We start from the raw sequence: 14,280 nt of genomic DNA on the forward strand, positions 1-14,280 counted from the left end.
AGATAAAGACCACGGAGATATGACAAAAAACCCAACCTGTGTCACAATTACGCGATCGATTTTTAGGAATAAAAAAGTATTAGTTTTCACGCCTACTTGGCAAACCGCTAAGGGCAATGAGCTGAAAATCGGTGTATAGCTGGAATAATCTTCATTGAAAGTCCTTGCAGTAGTATAGAAGAATTGGATTACAAACCACTGAGTTATGATTCGAAAGCCAACTCCGTGTAGCAAATGCGAGATCGAGATACTCTAATAGAACAGTCACCCTAATGGAGCATTCAGCTAATTTATTTACTCCATTATAGAATTCTATTACATTACAGGTTATTCTGTAGGGAGTTCAGCTGCAAACAGTTAATCTTATAGACAGTTCAGCAAGAAGCAAGTCACCCTATAGAGAGTTCAGCTACAAATATATCGCTGTAGTGATTCAGAACATTACAAGTCACACTGAAGAGAGTTCAGCTATAAACAAATCATGCACCCTGTAGAGAGTTCGGCTACACTCTCTAGAGAATTCAGCCACAAACAAGTCACTATGGAGAGAGTTCAGCTACAAAGTAACTACCCTGTAAAGAGTTCATCTATACAAACAAGTTACCCTATAGAGATCACCTGCAAACAAGTAACCCTGAAGAGAGTTCAGCTACAGACAAGTCACTTTATAGTTTATACAGTGTTCAGCTACAAGTAAGTCACTCTATAGAGAATTCAGCTACAAGTAATTCACTCTGTAGAGAATTCAGCTACCACCAAGTCACTCTGTAAAGAATTTTGCTACAAACAAGTCACCGTGTAGAGAGTTCAGCAACCAAAATACTACTCTGTAAAAAGTTCAGCTATACAAACAAGTTACTCTGTAGAGAGATCAGCTAGAAACAAGAGAGAGTTCAGCTAGAAGAAGTCACCCTGTAGAGAACTCAGCTGCAAAGAAACCTGTAGAGAGATCAACTACAAACAAATCACCCTGCAGAGCATTCAGCTATAAAAAAATCACCCTGTAGAAAGTTCAGGTACAAAAAAATCACCCTATATACAGTTTAGCTACAAAAAAATCACTCTGTAGAGAGTTCAGCTACAAAGAAGTTATGCTACAGTGAGATCAGTTTGAAACAAGAAATTTCAGCTACAAACAAATTAACCTGTAGAGAGTTCAACTATGAACAGATCATCCTGTAGATAGTTCAGCTAGATACAAGTCACCCTATAGAGAGATCAGCTAGAGGAAGTCATCTTGTAGAGAGATCAGCTAGAAAAAAGTTGCCTTGTAGCAAGTTCAGTAACAAAGAAACCATCCTGTAGAGAGTTCAGCTACAAACAAATCAACCTGTAGAGAGATCAGCTCGAGAAAGTCACCTTGTAGAGGGATCAGCTAGAAACAAGTCACCTTGTAGAGAGTTCAGCTACAAAGAAACCATCATGTAGAGAGTTCAGCTGCAAACAAATCATCCTGTAGAGAGTTCAGCTACAAAAAGATCACCCTGTAGAGAGTTCAGCTAGAAGAAGTCACCTTGTAGAGAGTTCAGCTACAAAGAAACCATCATGTAGACTCTGAGAGTTAAGCTGCAAACAAATCACTCTGTAGAGAGTTTAGCTAGAAGAAGTCACCTTGTAGAGAGTTCAGCTACAAAGAAACCATCGTGTAGAGAGTTCAGCTACAAAGAAACCACCATGTAGAGAGTTTAGCTGCAAACAAATCACCTGTAGAGCGTTCATCTAGGAACAAATCACCCTTTAGAGAGATCAGCTAGAAGAGGTCACCTTATAGATAGTTCAGCTATATTTCAAGTCACCCAGTAGAGAGATCAGCTGCAAAATAATATCCTGTGGGGAATAATGGGCATGTAATAAATATATGTATATAATTTGTATAATTACTAATAAAATCAAAAACAATTGAAGTATTAAAAATTTTCTTTAAGTTCTTTTCTTCTTCCTGTGATAAAGAAAAAAAAACACATGGGTTAAAAAGCCCCACAAAGCCAGCCATTGGCCGGCTTTGCAGTATACAAATACAAAAAGAAGTGATATCAAATCAAAACAGCCAAGCTGTAAATAAAGGTGCAGCCCCCAAAAAGGCCATGGTGAAAAAAGTTGTGAAATCCAAGGTGGCGGCCAAGAAATGGCTGTGATGGTAGGTTAATGGTAAAAATTTTAATAACGACAATTCAGGCGAATTTTGTGCCGCTTGGTCTTGGCACCAAATTCACCTGAATTGTCGTTATTACAATTTTTACCATTAACCTACCATCACAGCCATTTCTTGGCCGCCACCTTGGATTTCACATCTTTTTTCACCATGGCCTTTTTGGGGGCCGCACCTTTTTTTACAGCTCGGCTGTTTCTGATTAGATATATGCTACATAATAATATACATTAAACTAAAGAAGATGAACACCTGAAAATGTTAGTGTAGGATCATAAATGAATCCACTAAATGGCTTATATTAATCTTATACATAGTTATACATGCATGTATTGGCATGCCCCATCTAGAAGCAGTTATTCAGTGTGCTTGTTTATAAGATCTAGAGCTGCTTCAAGAGTACACACTTGGTGATGATATGTAGTCATGTTATATTCTTACTATGGCAGTTACCCCCTAAATTAACACTACACAGTCACAATTATAGGTCTGCATCAAATATGCCGGCATAACAAAAAGCAGAATAGGCTGGATTCGGAGTGCTATGTCAGCATAATGCTAGCATATTAGGTGGATATTTAAAACTATGGAGCTTAATTCCATGAAAATATATAGATTGATATACTCCCTAATAGAGCAGTCAGTGGAAACTGCAAACTGCAACAGAGCATTCAAATGCATTGTACATAGCTCCTTAGATCGATACTCTCTAACAGAACAATCACTTTGTAATTAAACACTGTAAAAAGCATTCACTGATTAAAATGTTCTAAAACTATTGTAAGAAATATTGCTAATTATAACCTAGGAGCATAATGCAAGCATAATGAGAACAGCTGAAGAGCATAATAGATGACAATTTTGGGAAATTCCCAAAAGAATTTTGGACAAAAGTTTGAGCATAATTGACTCAGGCCTACACATTTATCACTGTACACTTTAGATTTAACACTACAAATTTGTGCAGTGTAAACTCCTTGTTTTATATGTCCTACTTCAAGTTTGTTCCACTATTAAATTATTTCTAATAATTACATAAGATATGTCTTCAGTTTGGGCATTGTACAAGTATATAATTGTAAGCATGCAATATTTGCCTGGAATCACATCAAAAAGGACATCCTGAAATAATTATACACACCTGATAATTATTATACATTAATTTTGTTCTTGCTCAATACTCTGAAATCAGGACAGCTTTCCAATAAGATCACTTAGTGGAGTCCTAAGTGTCTGATTTACAATTTAGTTAATTTACTACAAGTTTACCTAATTGTTAAGCGTAAAGGTAATCTAATCAAAAACAGCCAAGCTGTAAAAAAAGGTGCGGCCCCCAAAAAAGGCCATGGTGAAAAAAGATGTGAAATCCAAGGTGGCGGCCAAGAAATGGCTGTGATGGTAGGTTAATGGTTAAATTTTAATAACGACATTTCAGGTGAATTTGGTGCCAAGACCAAGCGGCACAAAATTCACCTGAATTTTCGTTATTAAAATGTAACCATTAACCTACCATATCACAGCCATTTCTTGGCCGCCACCTTGGATTTCACATCTTTTTCACCATGGCCTTTTTTGGGGGCCGCACCTTTTTTTACAGCTTGCCTGTTTTTGATTAGATATCACTTCTTTTTGTATTTGTATACTGCAAAGCTGGCCTATGGCTGGCTTTGGGGCTTTTTTAACCCATGTGTTTTTTTTCTTTATCACAGGAAGAAGAAAAGAACTTAAAGAAGATTATTTTGTAATACTTCAATTATTTTTGATTTTATTAGTAATTATACAAATTATATACATATATTTATTACATGCCCATTATTCCCCACAGGATATTTTTTTGCAGCTGATCTCTGTACTGGCTGACTTGAAATGTAGCTGAACTATAACAGGATGGTTTCTTTGTAGCTGAACTCTCTACAAGGTGACCTCTTCTAGCTGGTCTCTCTACAGGGTGATTTGTTTGCAGCTGAACTCTCTACATGATGGTTTCTTTGTAGCTGAACTCTCTACAAGGTGACTTGTTTCTAGCTGATCCCTCTACAAGGTGACTTTCTCGAGCTGATCTCTCTACAGGTTGATTTGTTTGTAGCTGAACTCTCTACAGGATGGTTTCTTTGTAGCTGAACTCCATGGTTTCTTTGTAGCTGAACTCTCTACATGATGATTTCTTTGTAACTGAACACTCTACAAGGTGACTTCTTCTAGCTGATCTTTCTACAGGGTGAATTGTTTGTAGCTGAACTATCTACAAGGTAACTTCTTCTAGCTGATCTCTCTACAGGGTGATTTGTTTGTAACTGAACTCTCTACATGATGGTTTCTTTGTAGCTGATCCCTCTACAGGGGGATTTATTTGTAGCTGAACTCTCTACAAGTGATTTATTTGCAGCTGAACTCTTTATGTGGTGGTTTCTTTGTAGCTGAACTCTCTACAAGGTGACCTCTTCTAGCTGATCTCTCTACAGGGTGATTTCACTGATTTGTTTCTAGCTGAACTCTCTACAGGTGATTTTTTGCAGCTAAACACTCTACATGGTGGTTTCTTTGTAGCCGAACTCTGTACATGATGGTTTCTTTGTAGCTGAACTCTTTACAAGGTGACTTCTTCTAGCTGATCTTTCTACTGGGTGATTTGTTTGCAGATGAACTCTCTACATGGTGGTTTCTTTGTTGCTGAACTCTCTACAAGGTGAATTCTTCTACCTGATCTCTCTACAGGGTAATTTGTTTGTAACTGAACTCTGTACAAGGTGCGTTTTTGTGGGTGATCTCACTGCAGGTTGATTTGTTTGTAGCTGAACTCACTAAAGGGTGATTTGCTTGTAGCTGAACTCCTTGCATTGTGTCTAGTTTCTAGTTGATCTCTCTACAGGGTGATTTGTTTGTAGCTGATCTCTCTACAAGTTGATTTGTGTGTAGCTGATCTTTCTACTGGTTGATTTGTTTGTAGCCGATCTCTCTACAGGGTAATTTGTTTGTAGCTGAACTCTGTACAAGGTGCTTTTTTGTAGGTGATCTCACTGCAGGTTGATTTGTTTGTAGCTGAACTCACTAAAGGGTGATTTGCTTATAGCTGAACTGCTTACATTGCTAGCTGATCTCTCTACAGGGTGATTTGTTTGTAGCTAATCTCTCTACAAGTTGATTTAAGTGTAGCTGATCTCTCTGCAGGTTGATTAATTTGTAGCCGATCTCTCTACAGAGTAATTTGTTTGTAGCTGAACTGTCTATAAGGTGATTTGTTTGTAGCTGATCTCTCTGCAGGTTGATTTGTTTTAGCTGAACTCTTTACAGGGTGATTTACTTGTAGCTGAACTCCTTACATTGTGTCTAGTTTCTAGCTGATCTCTCTACAGGGTGATTTGCTTGTAGCTGAACTCCTTACATTGTGTCTAGTTTCTAGCTGATCTCTCTACAGGTTGATTTGCTTGTAGCCGATCTCTCTACAGGGTAATTTGTTTGTAGCTTAACTCTCTATAAGGTGATTTGTTTGCAGCTGAACTCTCTACATGGTGGTTTCTTTGTTGCTGAACTCTCTACAGGGTGTTTTGCTTGTAGCTGAACTCTCTGCAGGGTGATTTGTTTCTAGCTTATCTCTCTACAGGTTGATTTGTGTGTAACTGGTCTCTCTACAAGCTGATTTATTTGTAGCTGATCTCTCTGCAGGTTGATTTGTTTGTAGCTGATCTCTCTACAAGTTGATTTGTTTGTTGCTGATCACTCTAAAAGTTGATTTGTTTGTAGCTGAACTCTCTGCAAAGTGTTTTGTTTGTAGCTGACCTCTCTTCAGGGTGATTTGTTTCTCTCTACAGGGTGAGTTTTTGTAGCTGACCTCTCTTCAGGGTGATTTGTTTCTAGCTGATTGCTCTACAGGTTGATTTGTTTGTAGATGAACATTATACGTATACACAATTTAATTTTAGTAAAATATAACTTTCCTATACTGAGATTTACCTGTTATAGTTTGTGCTCACATGTCCTATGACTAAAAGCTGTATAATATTATGTATAGAGATATTCAATTTTGTTGGTGATAGTTGAGGCTTACAAATAGGATGATAAAACAATGACTAATGCTGGCAATCATAATGCAGTTTGTAAAGTGGAAATAATAGAGAAACACAAAACTTTTGCAAATGTTGTGTAAAAGAGATGAAATACATAATTATTCTAACAGAACAATTACTACATTGTGAAAACATGCTAACAGAACAGATCTAGACACTCACTTTTTAAGCTTGATACTACAAATAAGTGAGGATAAAATAGATGGAGAAGCATTATATCTCTCATCCCCAAAGTATGATATTTTACCACCCTTTAGTAACTGCATGTAAATTACATAGATCTATAGTTGATAACAACAAAATATGCAACTATGTACATTATTTCTGTATATACGTGTAAGAGTATATCACATGTACAACTATTGTTGTTTAAAGTGGTGCATGTGATGTATAAATAATGAGCAATCAACTACATGGGAGGGAAGAGAAACAAATAATCAAGTTATACAATAACCCCTGAACAACAGTCACAAACCAGAGGTATGGTATACTGAATATTATACACGTGGATATAATAACTGAAGTTCTAGTAAAGTATGCAGTTTAGAAAGAAATAATATTTTACTGTCACCTACTGGTAAGTATCCATAAACTGTGTATCTATTCTACTGCACCAACCCCAACACATGGACACATGTACATCATACTCTGACTAGTTTTGTACGTATGGCTGGAAAGTGAGTGAAGCTATGTAAATAATTATTTGTAAAATTTAAGGCAACGGTGAAATGCAAACTGGCTATCCTACATGTATAGTGCTTTGCCCCAAGACTCTCTGCTTTTCAGACATTCTCTACATGGTTAGCCTTTCCCACATCTGTATAGCATCACCTAACTGAATATTTCTGTTCAATGTGCTCATATCATTATTTCTATATACATCATAAACATAAAATTGTCTGGCTGGTCCGACATTGGCCGGACCAATTTTCAGTAAAAGATCACGATACTTTATTAGAGCAATCATCGCAATACCACCCTCAGACTCCCTTAGCTTAACATACTGATGCATGTAGCATGTGCTTGGTGCATGCAGTTGAGTATCACATGAAAACAGATAAATTCTGATTAAAATGTTACACCATGCAGATCAATAAAAAGTATAATGTGCATGACTATGACTACAATGCAGTCCATGGATGGCCTGACCACTCAAAATTTCTGGACTCCAATCCTAAAATACATGTTATGTATAGCTCAACTAGTAACTGGTATTGGTGTCAACCACTTGTTCATCATCACCATCTGATAGTAGTCAACCCCTTCACCTAATAGTTGTAACATGAGCACCCCTGATATTCTACACTCAGCTCTTATATGTCTGTGATCCTCAAGATGTATGTGAGACAATGTACATGTTACATTGACATGTTCACTACTAATAAAGATGAACAGCAAAATCACATCACACCCTCTTTCAGTTGGTACAGTGGTGCAATAATAACATTGTATGCATACATGGTGTAGTCTAGCTATAATATATTACATCAGAATACATCTTAAGCTCCATGTGTTGGTGTCAACTACTTTACCATCGTCATCATCACCATCATCACTACTCCTGTGGATCAACAGATAACAACACAATGTGATATACTTTAAACTGTTACTTGATAAATTGTTCTTGTTCCTTCTGTTTCACCTCTAATGGAATACCATATAATGGATCACATCACATAATATCACTACCCTCACCTAGTCCATGAGATGATACTCTACTTTCATCAGTAGTACTTTTGTGATCACTGAATTCGCTACTCTGTTTGGTAGTGAAGGATGATGGACTAGGTGACTTCTCAGTACTAGTATGGCTCTGAGTTTGGGGTTGTTTACTTGATGGCATGATGATTTTGTATTCCATTTGTTTCTCTTCTACATAAGAGAACATGCAATTAATCAGTATGTGTAATAATACTAAACACTCACCCCAGGTTGATAGGTCACTACCATGGCCTGATGACCAGTTACGTTCTAACATCTCCTTAATCCTTGATTGTGTGAACTGTAATATTAGTGGACTAAATGAGTTACTACAACTAACCATCATACAGTACGATAGTAGTGTATAGTAGGGACCACAAAGGAGTAGGCGTGGCCCACGAAATAACATCACCCAAAAAACAAACCTCAATTTTCCCTGTTGACAATGAGGCAGTATTGGTTAGGTAAAACTAAGCCCAAACAAGTTTTCAGATCGACCCAGAATGCTTTCAATAAGTTGCTACGGAATTTTTCAAAAAAATTGTTTAACGAATTTTCTACTGACTGACTGAGTAACTGACTGATGCCTTCAGACAAATGTAACTTGATAACGGCTAAGGCTACGGGCTTGATTTTTTCACTGTTCAACGTTGCTTTGGGCCAACAGGTGCCTTTTGACATACTGCAGTACGTACAATACTTTCTTCATGGACTTACCAGTGTCCTCCTTTGTGTCCCATTCATCTTTGCTGACAACGAAAAGTGTTGATTTGGCGGTACAACGTGATGGTTTCCCTTCATAATGGAATTCGTCCGTATTTTTCATAGTGGCTATTGTGATAGCAGAGGTGCTTTCAAACAGTTATTGATTTGTACTGCTGCGTAATGGGTTGAACATAGCTGACAATGAAGCGAAATGGATACTTCACTCTTCAGACGATAATTGATATAAGTGTGGTGTGGTACCATTTCTTTCTTTCAGTATGCGTGGATTGCAGAGGTGTTTTTCGAACAGTTTTAGAACAGTTCTCAATTATAAGTGTACGTAGACTGTAGGGACATCAAGGATGTCCAGGTCAGCATATGCACTAAGGAATATCAAGACACAGTGTGTCATGTGGCCCAAGAAGTCGGCATGCCAAACTGTGAGGAAGAAGAAAAAACGTGATTTTCACACATACGTAGATCTGTGATCCCTTATCCGATTGGAAGCAATTTGCTACAGAAGTGCCCACCAGGAAGGGGCATCTACATACCAAATTTGAAGAAAATTACCCTTGTAATTTCCAACATACAAGCAGTCAAATTGCCATTTTCATTTCATTTCTTTTTCTTCTACTTCTTTTCACACACTTTGCAATATCCACCATAAACACCAATGCATGCTCCAATATCAGGCTGAAATTTGGCACCATTAATGGACTCATTAAAGCAGATCTCAGTATCAAGTTTGGTAGGAATTCAATGAACATTCATGTAGTTATGACCAATTATTTGCATAAAATAAGGTTGAATTTCTGTCACACCCACAGGGTAAACCCTTTGGAGGAATGAACTGAAAATTGCTATGTAGATGGAGTAACCATCTTTTTGCAGTTTGAAAGGAATCAAGATAAAGATTATGGAGATATGACACAAAACCCAGCCTGTATCACAATACCGCGATTGAGTTTTGTGAATAAAAAACTATTCATTTTCACACCTACCAGCTACAGGTAAACTGCTTAGATGGAGTTATCATCATAGGAAGTCCATGGAGTAGTATAGAAGAATTGGAGTAAAAGTCACCAAGTTATAATTCGAGATTCAACTATGTGTAGCACGTGTGCGATTGAGATACTCAAATAGTACAATCACCCTATTAGAGCATTCAGTTTGTATGCAGTTAAACTTATTTACATAAGGCCAAGCAAACTTGATTACTTGTTTCTCATCCACACAAAATCAGATTTCCATACGGGTGGGAGGTCATTTTTCATGATTCATTATTAAAGAAAATAATCCAAATGAAGCTGTCTGTTACTATAAAGGTTAGCTAAAGTCTTATGAATTAATAATTATGTTTTACCACTGTTTCTGAGGTGCAATTGACAATTGCTGTGCTGTAAAATGATAGCCAGCCTTTCTTAGCCCCAAAATACATATGCACATGATTGACAACAGCAATAATGAAATTAGAAGCAGTGAAGTAAAAGGGATGCAGGTGGGATGAGAAACAATTAATCAAGTTAGACTGGCCTAGTCACTTCATTGTGTCTATTATTATAATATAACTTTTATTCATTTGGTGCTGTTTTTTGTTGTTGAACAAAATAGCACAGGACTTCATAGCTACCAGCAACTGTATACACTGTAGATCAAGACACACGGTAGTGTGTCGTGCAGCCTAAGAAGCCGGCGCGCAACCCCGTGAGTATATTGACAGGAAGAAAGAAAACGCAATTTTCGCACCTCCGTAGCTCTGTGCTGCCCTGATGAAACAAGACAAATTTTGCTGTGTACATTCCCTCCAACTTCAGTACTCCACATTCCAAATTTGAGCGAAATCGCTTCAGGCATTCCTGAGATATGCGACTTCAAAAATTGGCTTAGTTTCTTCGTGTTTTTTTTCTTCTTCTTCTTCTTCTTATCTTTCTTCCTCTTTTCGCACACTTACAAAAACTGCTATAAAACGCGAACGCGTTATCCGATTGCCTTGAAATTTGGCACACAGAAGGGGGGTATAAAAGCGCATCTCGGTACCAACTTTGGCTGGAATACCATAAACAGGCAAAGAGTTATGAGCGATTATGCACGAAAAATAACACCAATATGTTGTCACGCCTACAGGGTAAACCGCGTATGGGAAGAAGCTGAAAATCGGTGGGTGAATAGGTTAACTATTGAACCTCAAACCTTTTGTGGTTTGAAAGAAATTAAGCTAAAAACCAGGAAGATACAGCGAAAAAATCAACAGTGTGTAACAATTACGTAATCGAGATTAGCTATTTTTTATATTTTATTATTATTATTATTATTATTATTATTATGCTTGCCACGCCTACCAGATAAACCACTTGGGGTAATGCTTTGAAAATCGCTGTACAGATGGAGTTATCATCTTAGAAAGGCTATTCAATGGTGTAGAAGAATCAGACTTAAAGCCACGGAGTTATAACACGAAATCCAACTTGGTGTAGCAAGTGCGAGATCGAGATACTCTAATAGAGCAGTCATCCTAATAGAGCAGTCACCCTGAACAGAATTCAAGAGATCAGTTAGAAATAAGTAACCTGTATAGAGATCAGCTACAAACAAATCACCCTGTAGAGAGTTCAGCTACAAACAATTCACCCTGTTCACACATCAGTTAGAAGAAGTTTTCTTGTAGAGAGTTCAGTTACAAACAAATCACCCTGTTGAAAGATCAGCTAGAAGATGTCACCTTGTAGATAGTTCAGTTACAAAGAAACCACCATGTAGAGAATTCAGCTACAAACTAGTGACCCTGTAGATACATCAGCTAGAAGAAGTTACCTTGTAGAGAGTTCAGCTACAAAGAAACCATTCTGTAAAGAGCTCAGCTGCAAACAAATCACCTATACAGAATTCAGCTACAAACAAATCACCCTGTAGAGAGATCAGCTAGAAGAAGTTACCTTGTAGATAGTTCAGCTACAAACAAATCATCCTGTAGAGAGATCAGCTAGAAGAAGTTACCTTGTAGATAGTTCAGCTACAAACAATTCACCCTGTACAGAGCTCAGTTAAAAGAGGTTTCCTTGTAGAAAGTTCAGCTACAAACAAATCACCCTGTAGAGAGATAAGTAAGAAGAAGTTACCTTGTAGATCGTTCAGCTACAAACAATTCACCCTGTAAAGAGATCAGCTAGAAGAAGTTACCTTGTAGAGAGTTCAGCTACAAAGAAACCATCATGTAGAGAATTCAGCCGCAAACAAATCATGTATAGAGAGTTCAGCTACAAACAAATCTCCCTGTAGAGAGATCAGCTAGAAGAAGTTTCCTTGTAGAGAGTTCTGCTACAAACAAATCACCCTGTAGAAAGATCAGCTAGAAGAAATCACCTTGTAGAGAGTTCAGCTTCAAAGAAACAATCATGTGAGAGTTCAGGTACAAACAAATTGTCCTGTAGAGAGATCAGCTAGAAGAAGTTACTTTGTAGAGAGTTCAGCTACAAAGAAACCATCATGTAGATAGTTCAGGTACAAACAAATCACCCTGTAGAAAGATCAGCTAGAAGATGTCACCTTATAGATAGTTCAGTTACAAAGAAACCACCATGTAGAGAATTCAGCTACAAACTAGTGACCCTGTAGATACATCAGCTAGAAGAAGTTACCTTGTAGAGAGTTCAGCTACAAAGAAACCATTCTGTAAAGAGCTCAGCTACAAACAAATCACCTATACAGAATTCAGCTACAAACAAATCACCCTGTAGAGAGATCAGCTAGAAGAAGTTACCTTGTAGATAGTTCAGCTACAAACAATTCACCCTGTAAAGAGATCAGCTAGAAGAAGTTACCTTGTAGAGAGTTCAGCTACAAAGAAACCATCATGTAGAGAATTCAGCTACAAACAAATCATGTATAGAGAGTTCAGCTACAAACAAATCTCCCTGTAGAGAGATCAGCTAGAAGAAGTTTCCTTGTAGAGAGTTCTGCTACAAACAAATCATCCTGTAGAGAGATCAGCTAGAAGAAGTTACCTTGTAGATAGTTCAGCTACAAACAATTCACCCTGTACAGAGCTCAGTTAAAAGAGGTTTCCTTGTAGAGAGTTCAGCTACAGACAAATCACCCTGTAGAGAGATCAGTTAGAAGAAGTTACCTTGTAGATCGTTCAGCTACAAACAATTCACCCTGTAAAGAGATCAGCTAGAAGAAGTTACCTTGTAGAGAGTTCAGCTACAAAGAAACCATCATGTAGATAGTTCAACTACAAAAACAAATCACCCTGTAGAAAGATCAGCTATAGAAGAAATCACCTTGAGAGAGTTCAGCTACAAAGAAACCATCATGTAGAGAGTTCAGCTACAAACAAATCGGCCTGTAGAGAGATCAGCTAGAAGAAATTACCTTGTAGAGAGTTCAGCTACAAAGAAACCATCATGTAGAGAGTTCAGCTGCAAACAAATCACCTGTAGAGAGTTCAGCTACAAACAAATCGGCCTGTAGAGAAATCAGCTAGAAGAAATTACCTTGTAGAGAGTTCAGCTACAAAGAAACCATCATGTAGAGAGTTCAACTGCAAACAAATCACCTGTAGAGAGTTCAGCTAGAAACAAGTCACCCTGTAGAGAGATCAGCTAGAAACAAGTCACCTTGTAGAGAGTTCAGCTAGAAGAAGTCACATTGTAGAGCTACAAAGAAACTACCATGTAGAGTTCAGCTGCAAACAAATCACCCTGTAGAGAACTCAGCTACAAACAAATCGCCCTGTAGAAAGATTAGCTAGAAGAAGTTACCTTATAGGGAGTTCAGCTATGAACAGATCACCCTGTAGAGAGTTCAGCTACAAACAAATCACCCTGTAGAGAGTTCAGTTACAAAGAAACCACCATGTAGAGAGTTCAGCTGCAAAAAGAATCAATCACTCTGTTGAGAGTTCAGCTAGAAGAAGTCACCTTGCAGAGAGTTAAGCTGCAAATAAATCACCCTGTAGAGAATTCAGCTACAAACAAATCACCCTGTAGAAAGATCAGCTAGAAGAAGTTACCTTGTAGAGAGTTCAGCTACAAAGAAACCGCCATGTAGAGAGTTCAGCTGCAAACAAATCACCTGTAGAGAGTTCAGCTAGAAACAAGTCACCCTGTAGAGAGATCAGCTAAAAAGAAGTCACCCTGTAGAGAGTTCAGCTAGAAGAAGTCACATTGTAGAGAGTTCAGCTACAAAGAAACTACCATGTAGAGAGTTCAGCTGCAAACAAATCATCCTGTAGAGAGTTCAGCTAGAAGAAGTCACCTTTTAGAGAGTTCAGCTACAAAGCAACCACCATGTAAAGAGTTCAGCTGCAAAAAACTCAATCACCTTGTAGAAAGATCGGCTAGAAGAAGTTACCTTGTAGAGAGTTCAGCTACAAAGAAACCACCATGTAGAGAGTTCAGCTGCAAACAAATCACCTATAGAGAGTTCAGCTAGAAACAAGTCACCCTGTAGAGAGTTCAGCTAGAAGAAGTCACATTGTAGAGAGTTCAGCTACAATGAAACTCCCATGTAGAGATTTCAGCTGCAAACAAATCACCCTGTAGAGAACTCAGCTACAAACAAATATGCAGTGTAAAAAGATCAGCTAGAAGAAGTTACCTTGTAGAGAGTTCAGCTACAATGAAACCACCATGTAGAGAGTTCAGCTACAAACAAATCACC

At 37.8% G+C, this 14,280-nt stretch overlaps 1 protein-coding gene across 1 annotated transcript in view; it reads right to left on the minus strand.

Annotated features, from left to right (window-relative positions):
* Positions 1–7,530: 7,530 nt before the first annotated feature.
* LOC136254357 (ankyrin homolog) overlaps positions 7,531–14,280 on the minus strand; it is a 49,057-nt gene continuing 42,307 nt past the window's right edge. Inside the window, exons 8-11 of the mRNA XM_066047037.1 lie at positions 8,140–8,215; positions 7,909–8,085; positions 7,824–7,857; positions 7,531–7,774 (exon numbers count right to left, since the gene is read on the minus strand). Of these exons, the coding sequence (XP_065903109.1) occupies positions 7,696–7,774; positions 7,824–7,857; positions 7,909–8,085; positions 8,140–8,215 (366 nt within the window). The 3' untranslated portion in view covers positions 7,531–7,695. The remainder of the gene's footprint in view (positions 7,775–7,823; positions 7,858–7,908; positions 8,086–8,139; positions 8,216–14,280) is intronic.

Source organism: Dysidea avara, chromosome 4 (assembly GCF_963678975.1).
Source record: "Dysidea avara chromosome 4, odDysAvar1.4, whole genome shotgun sequence".
In the NCBI taxonomy this organism is placed as follows: Eukaryota; Metazoa; Porifera; class Demospongiae; order Dictyoceratida; family Dysideidae; genus Dysidea; species Dysidea avara.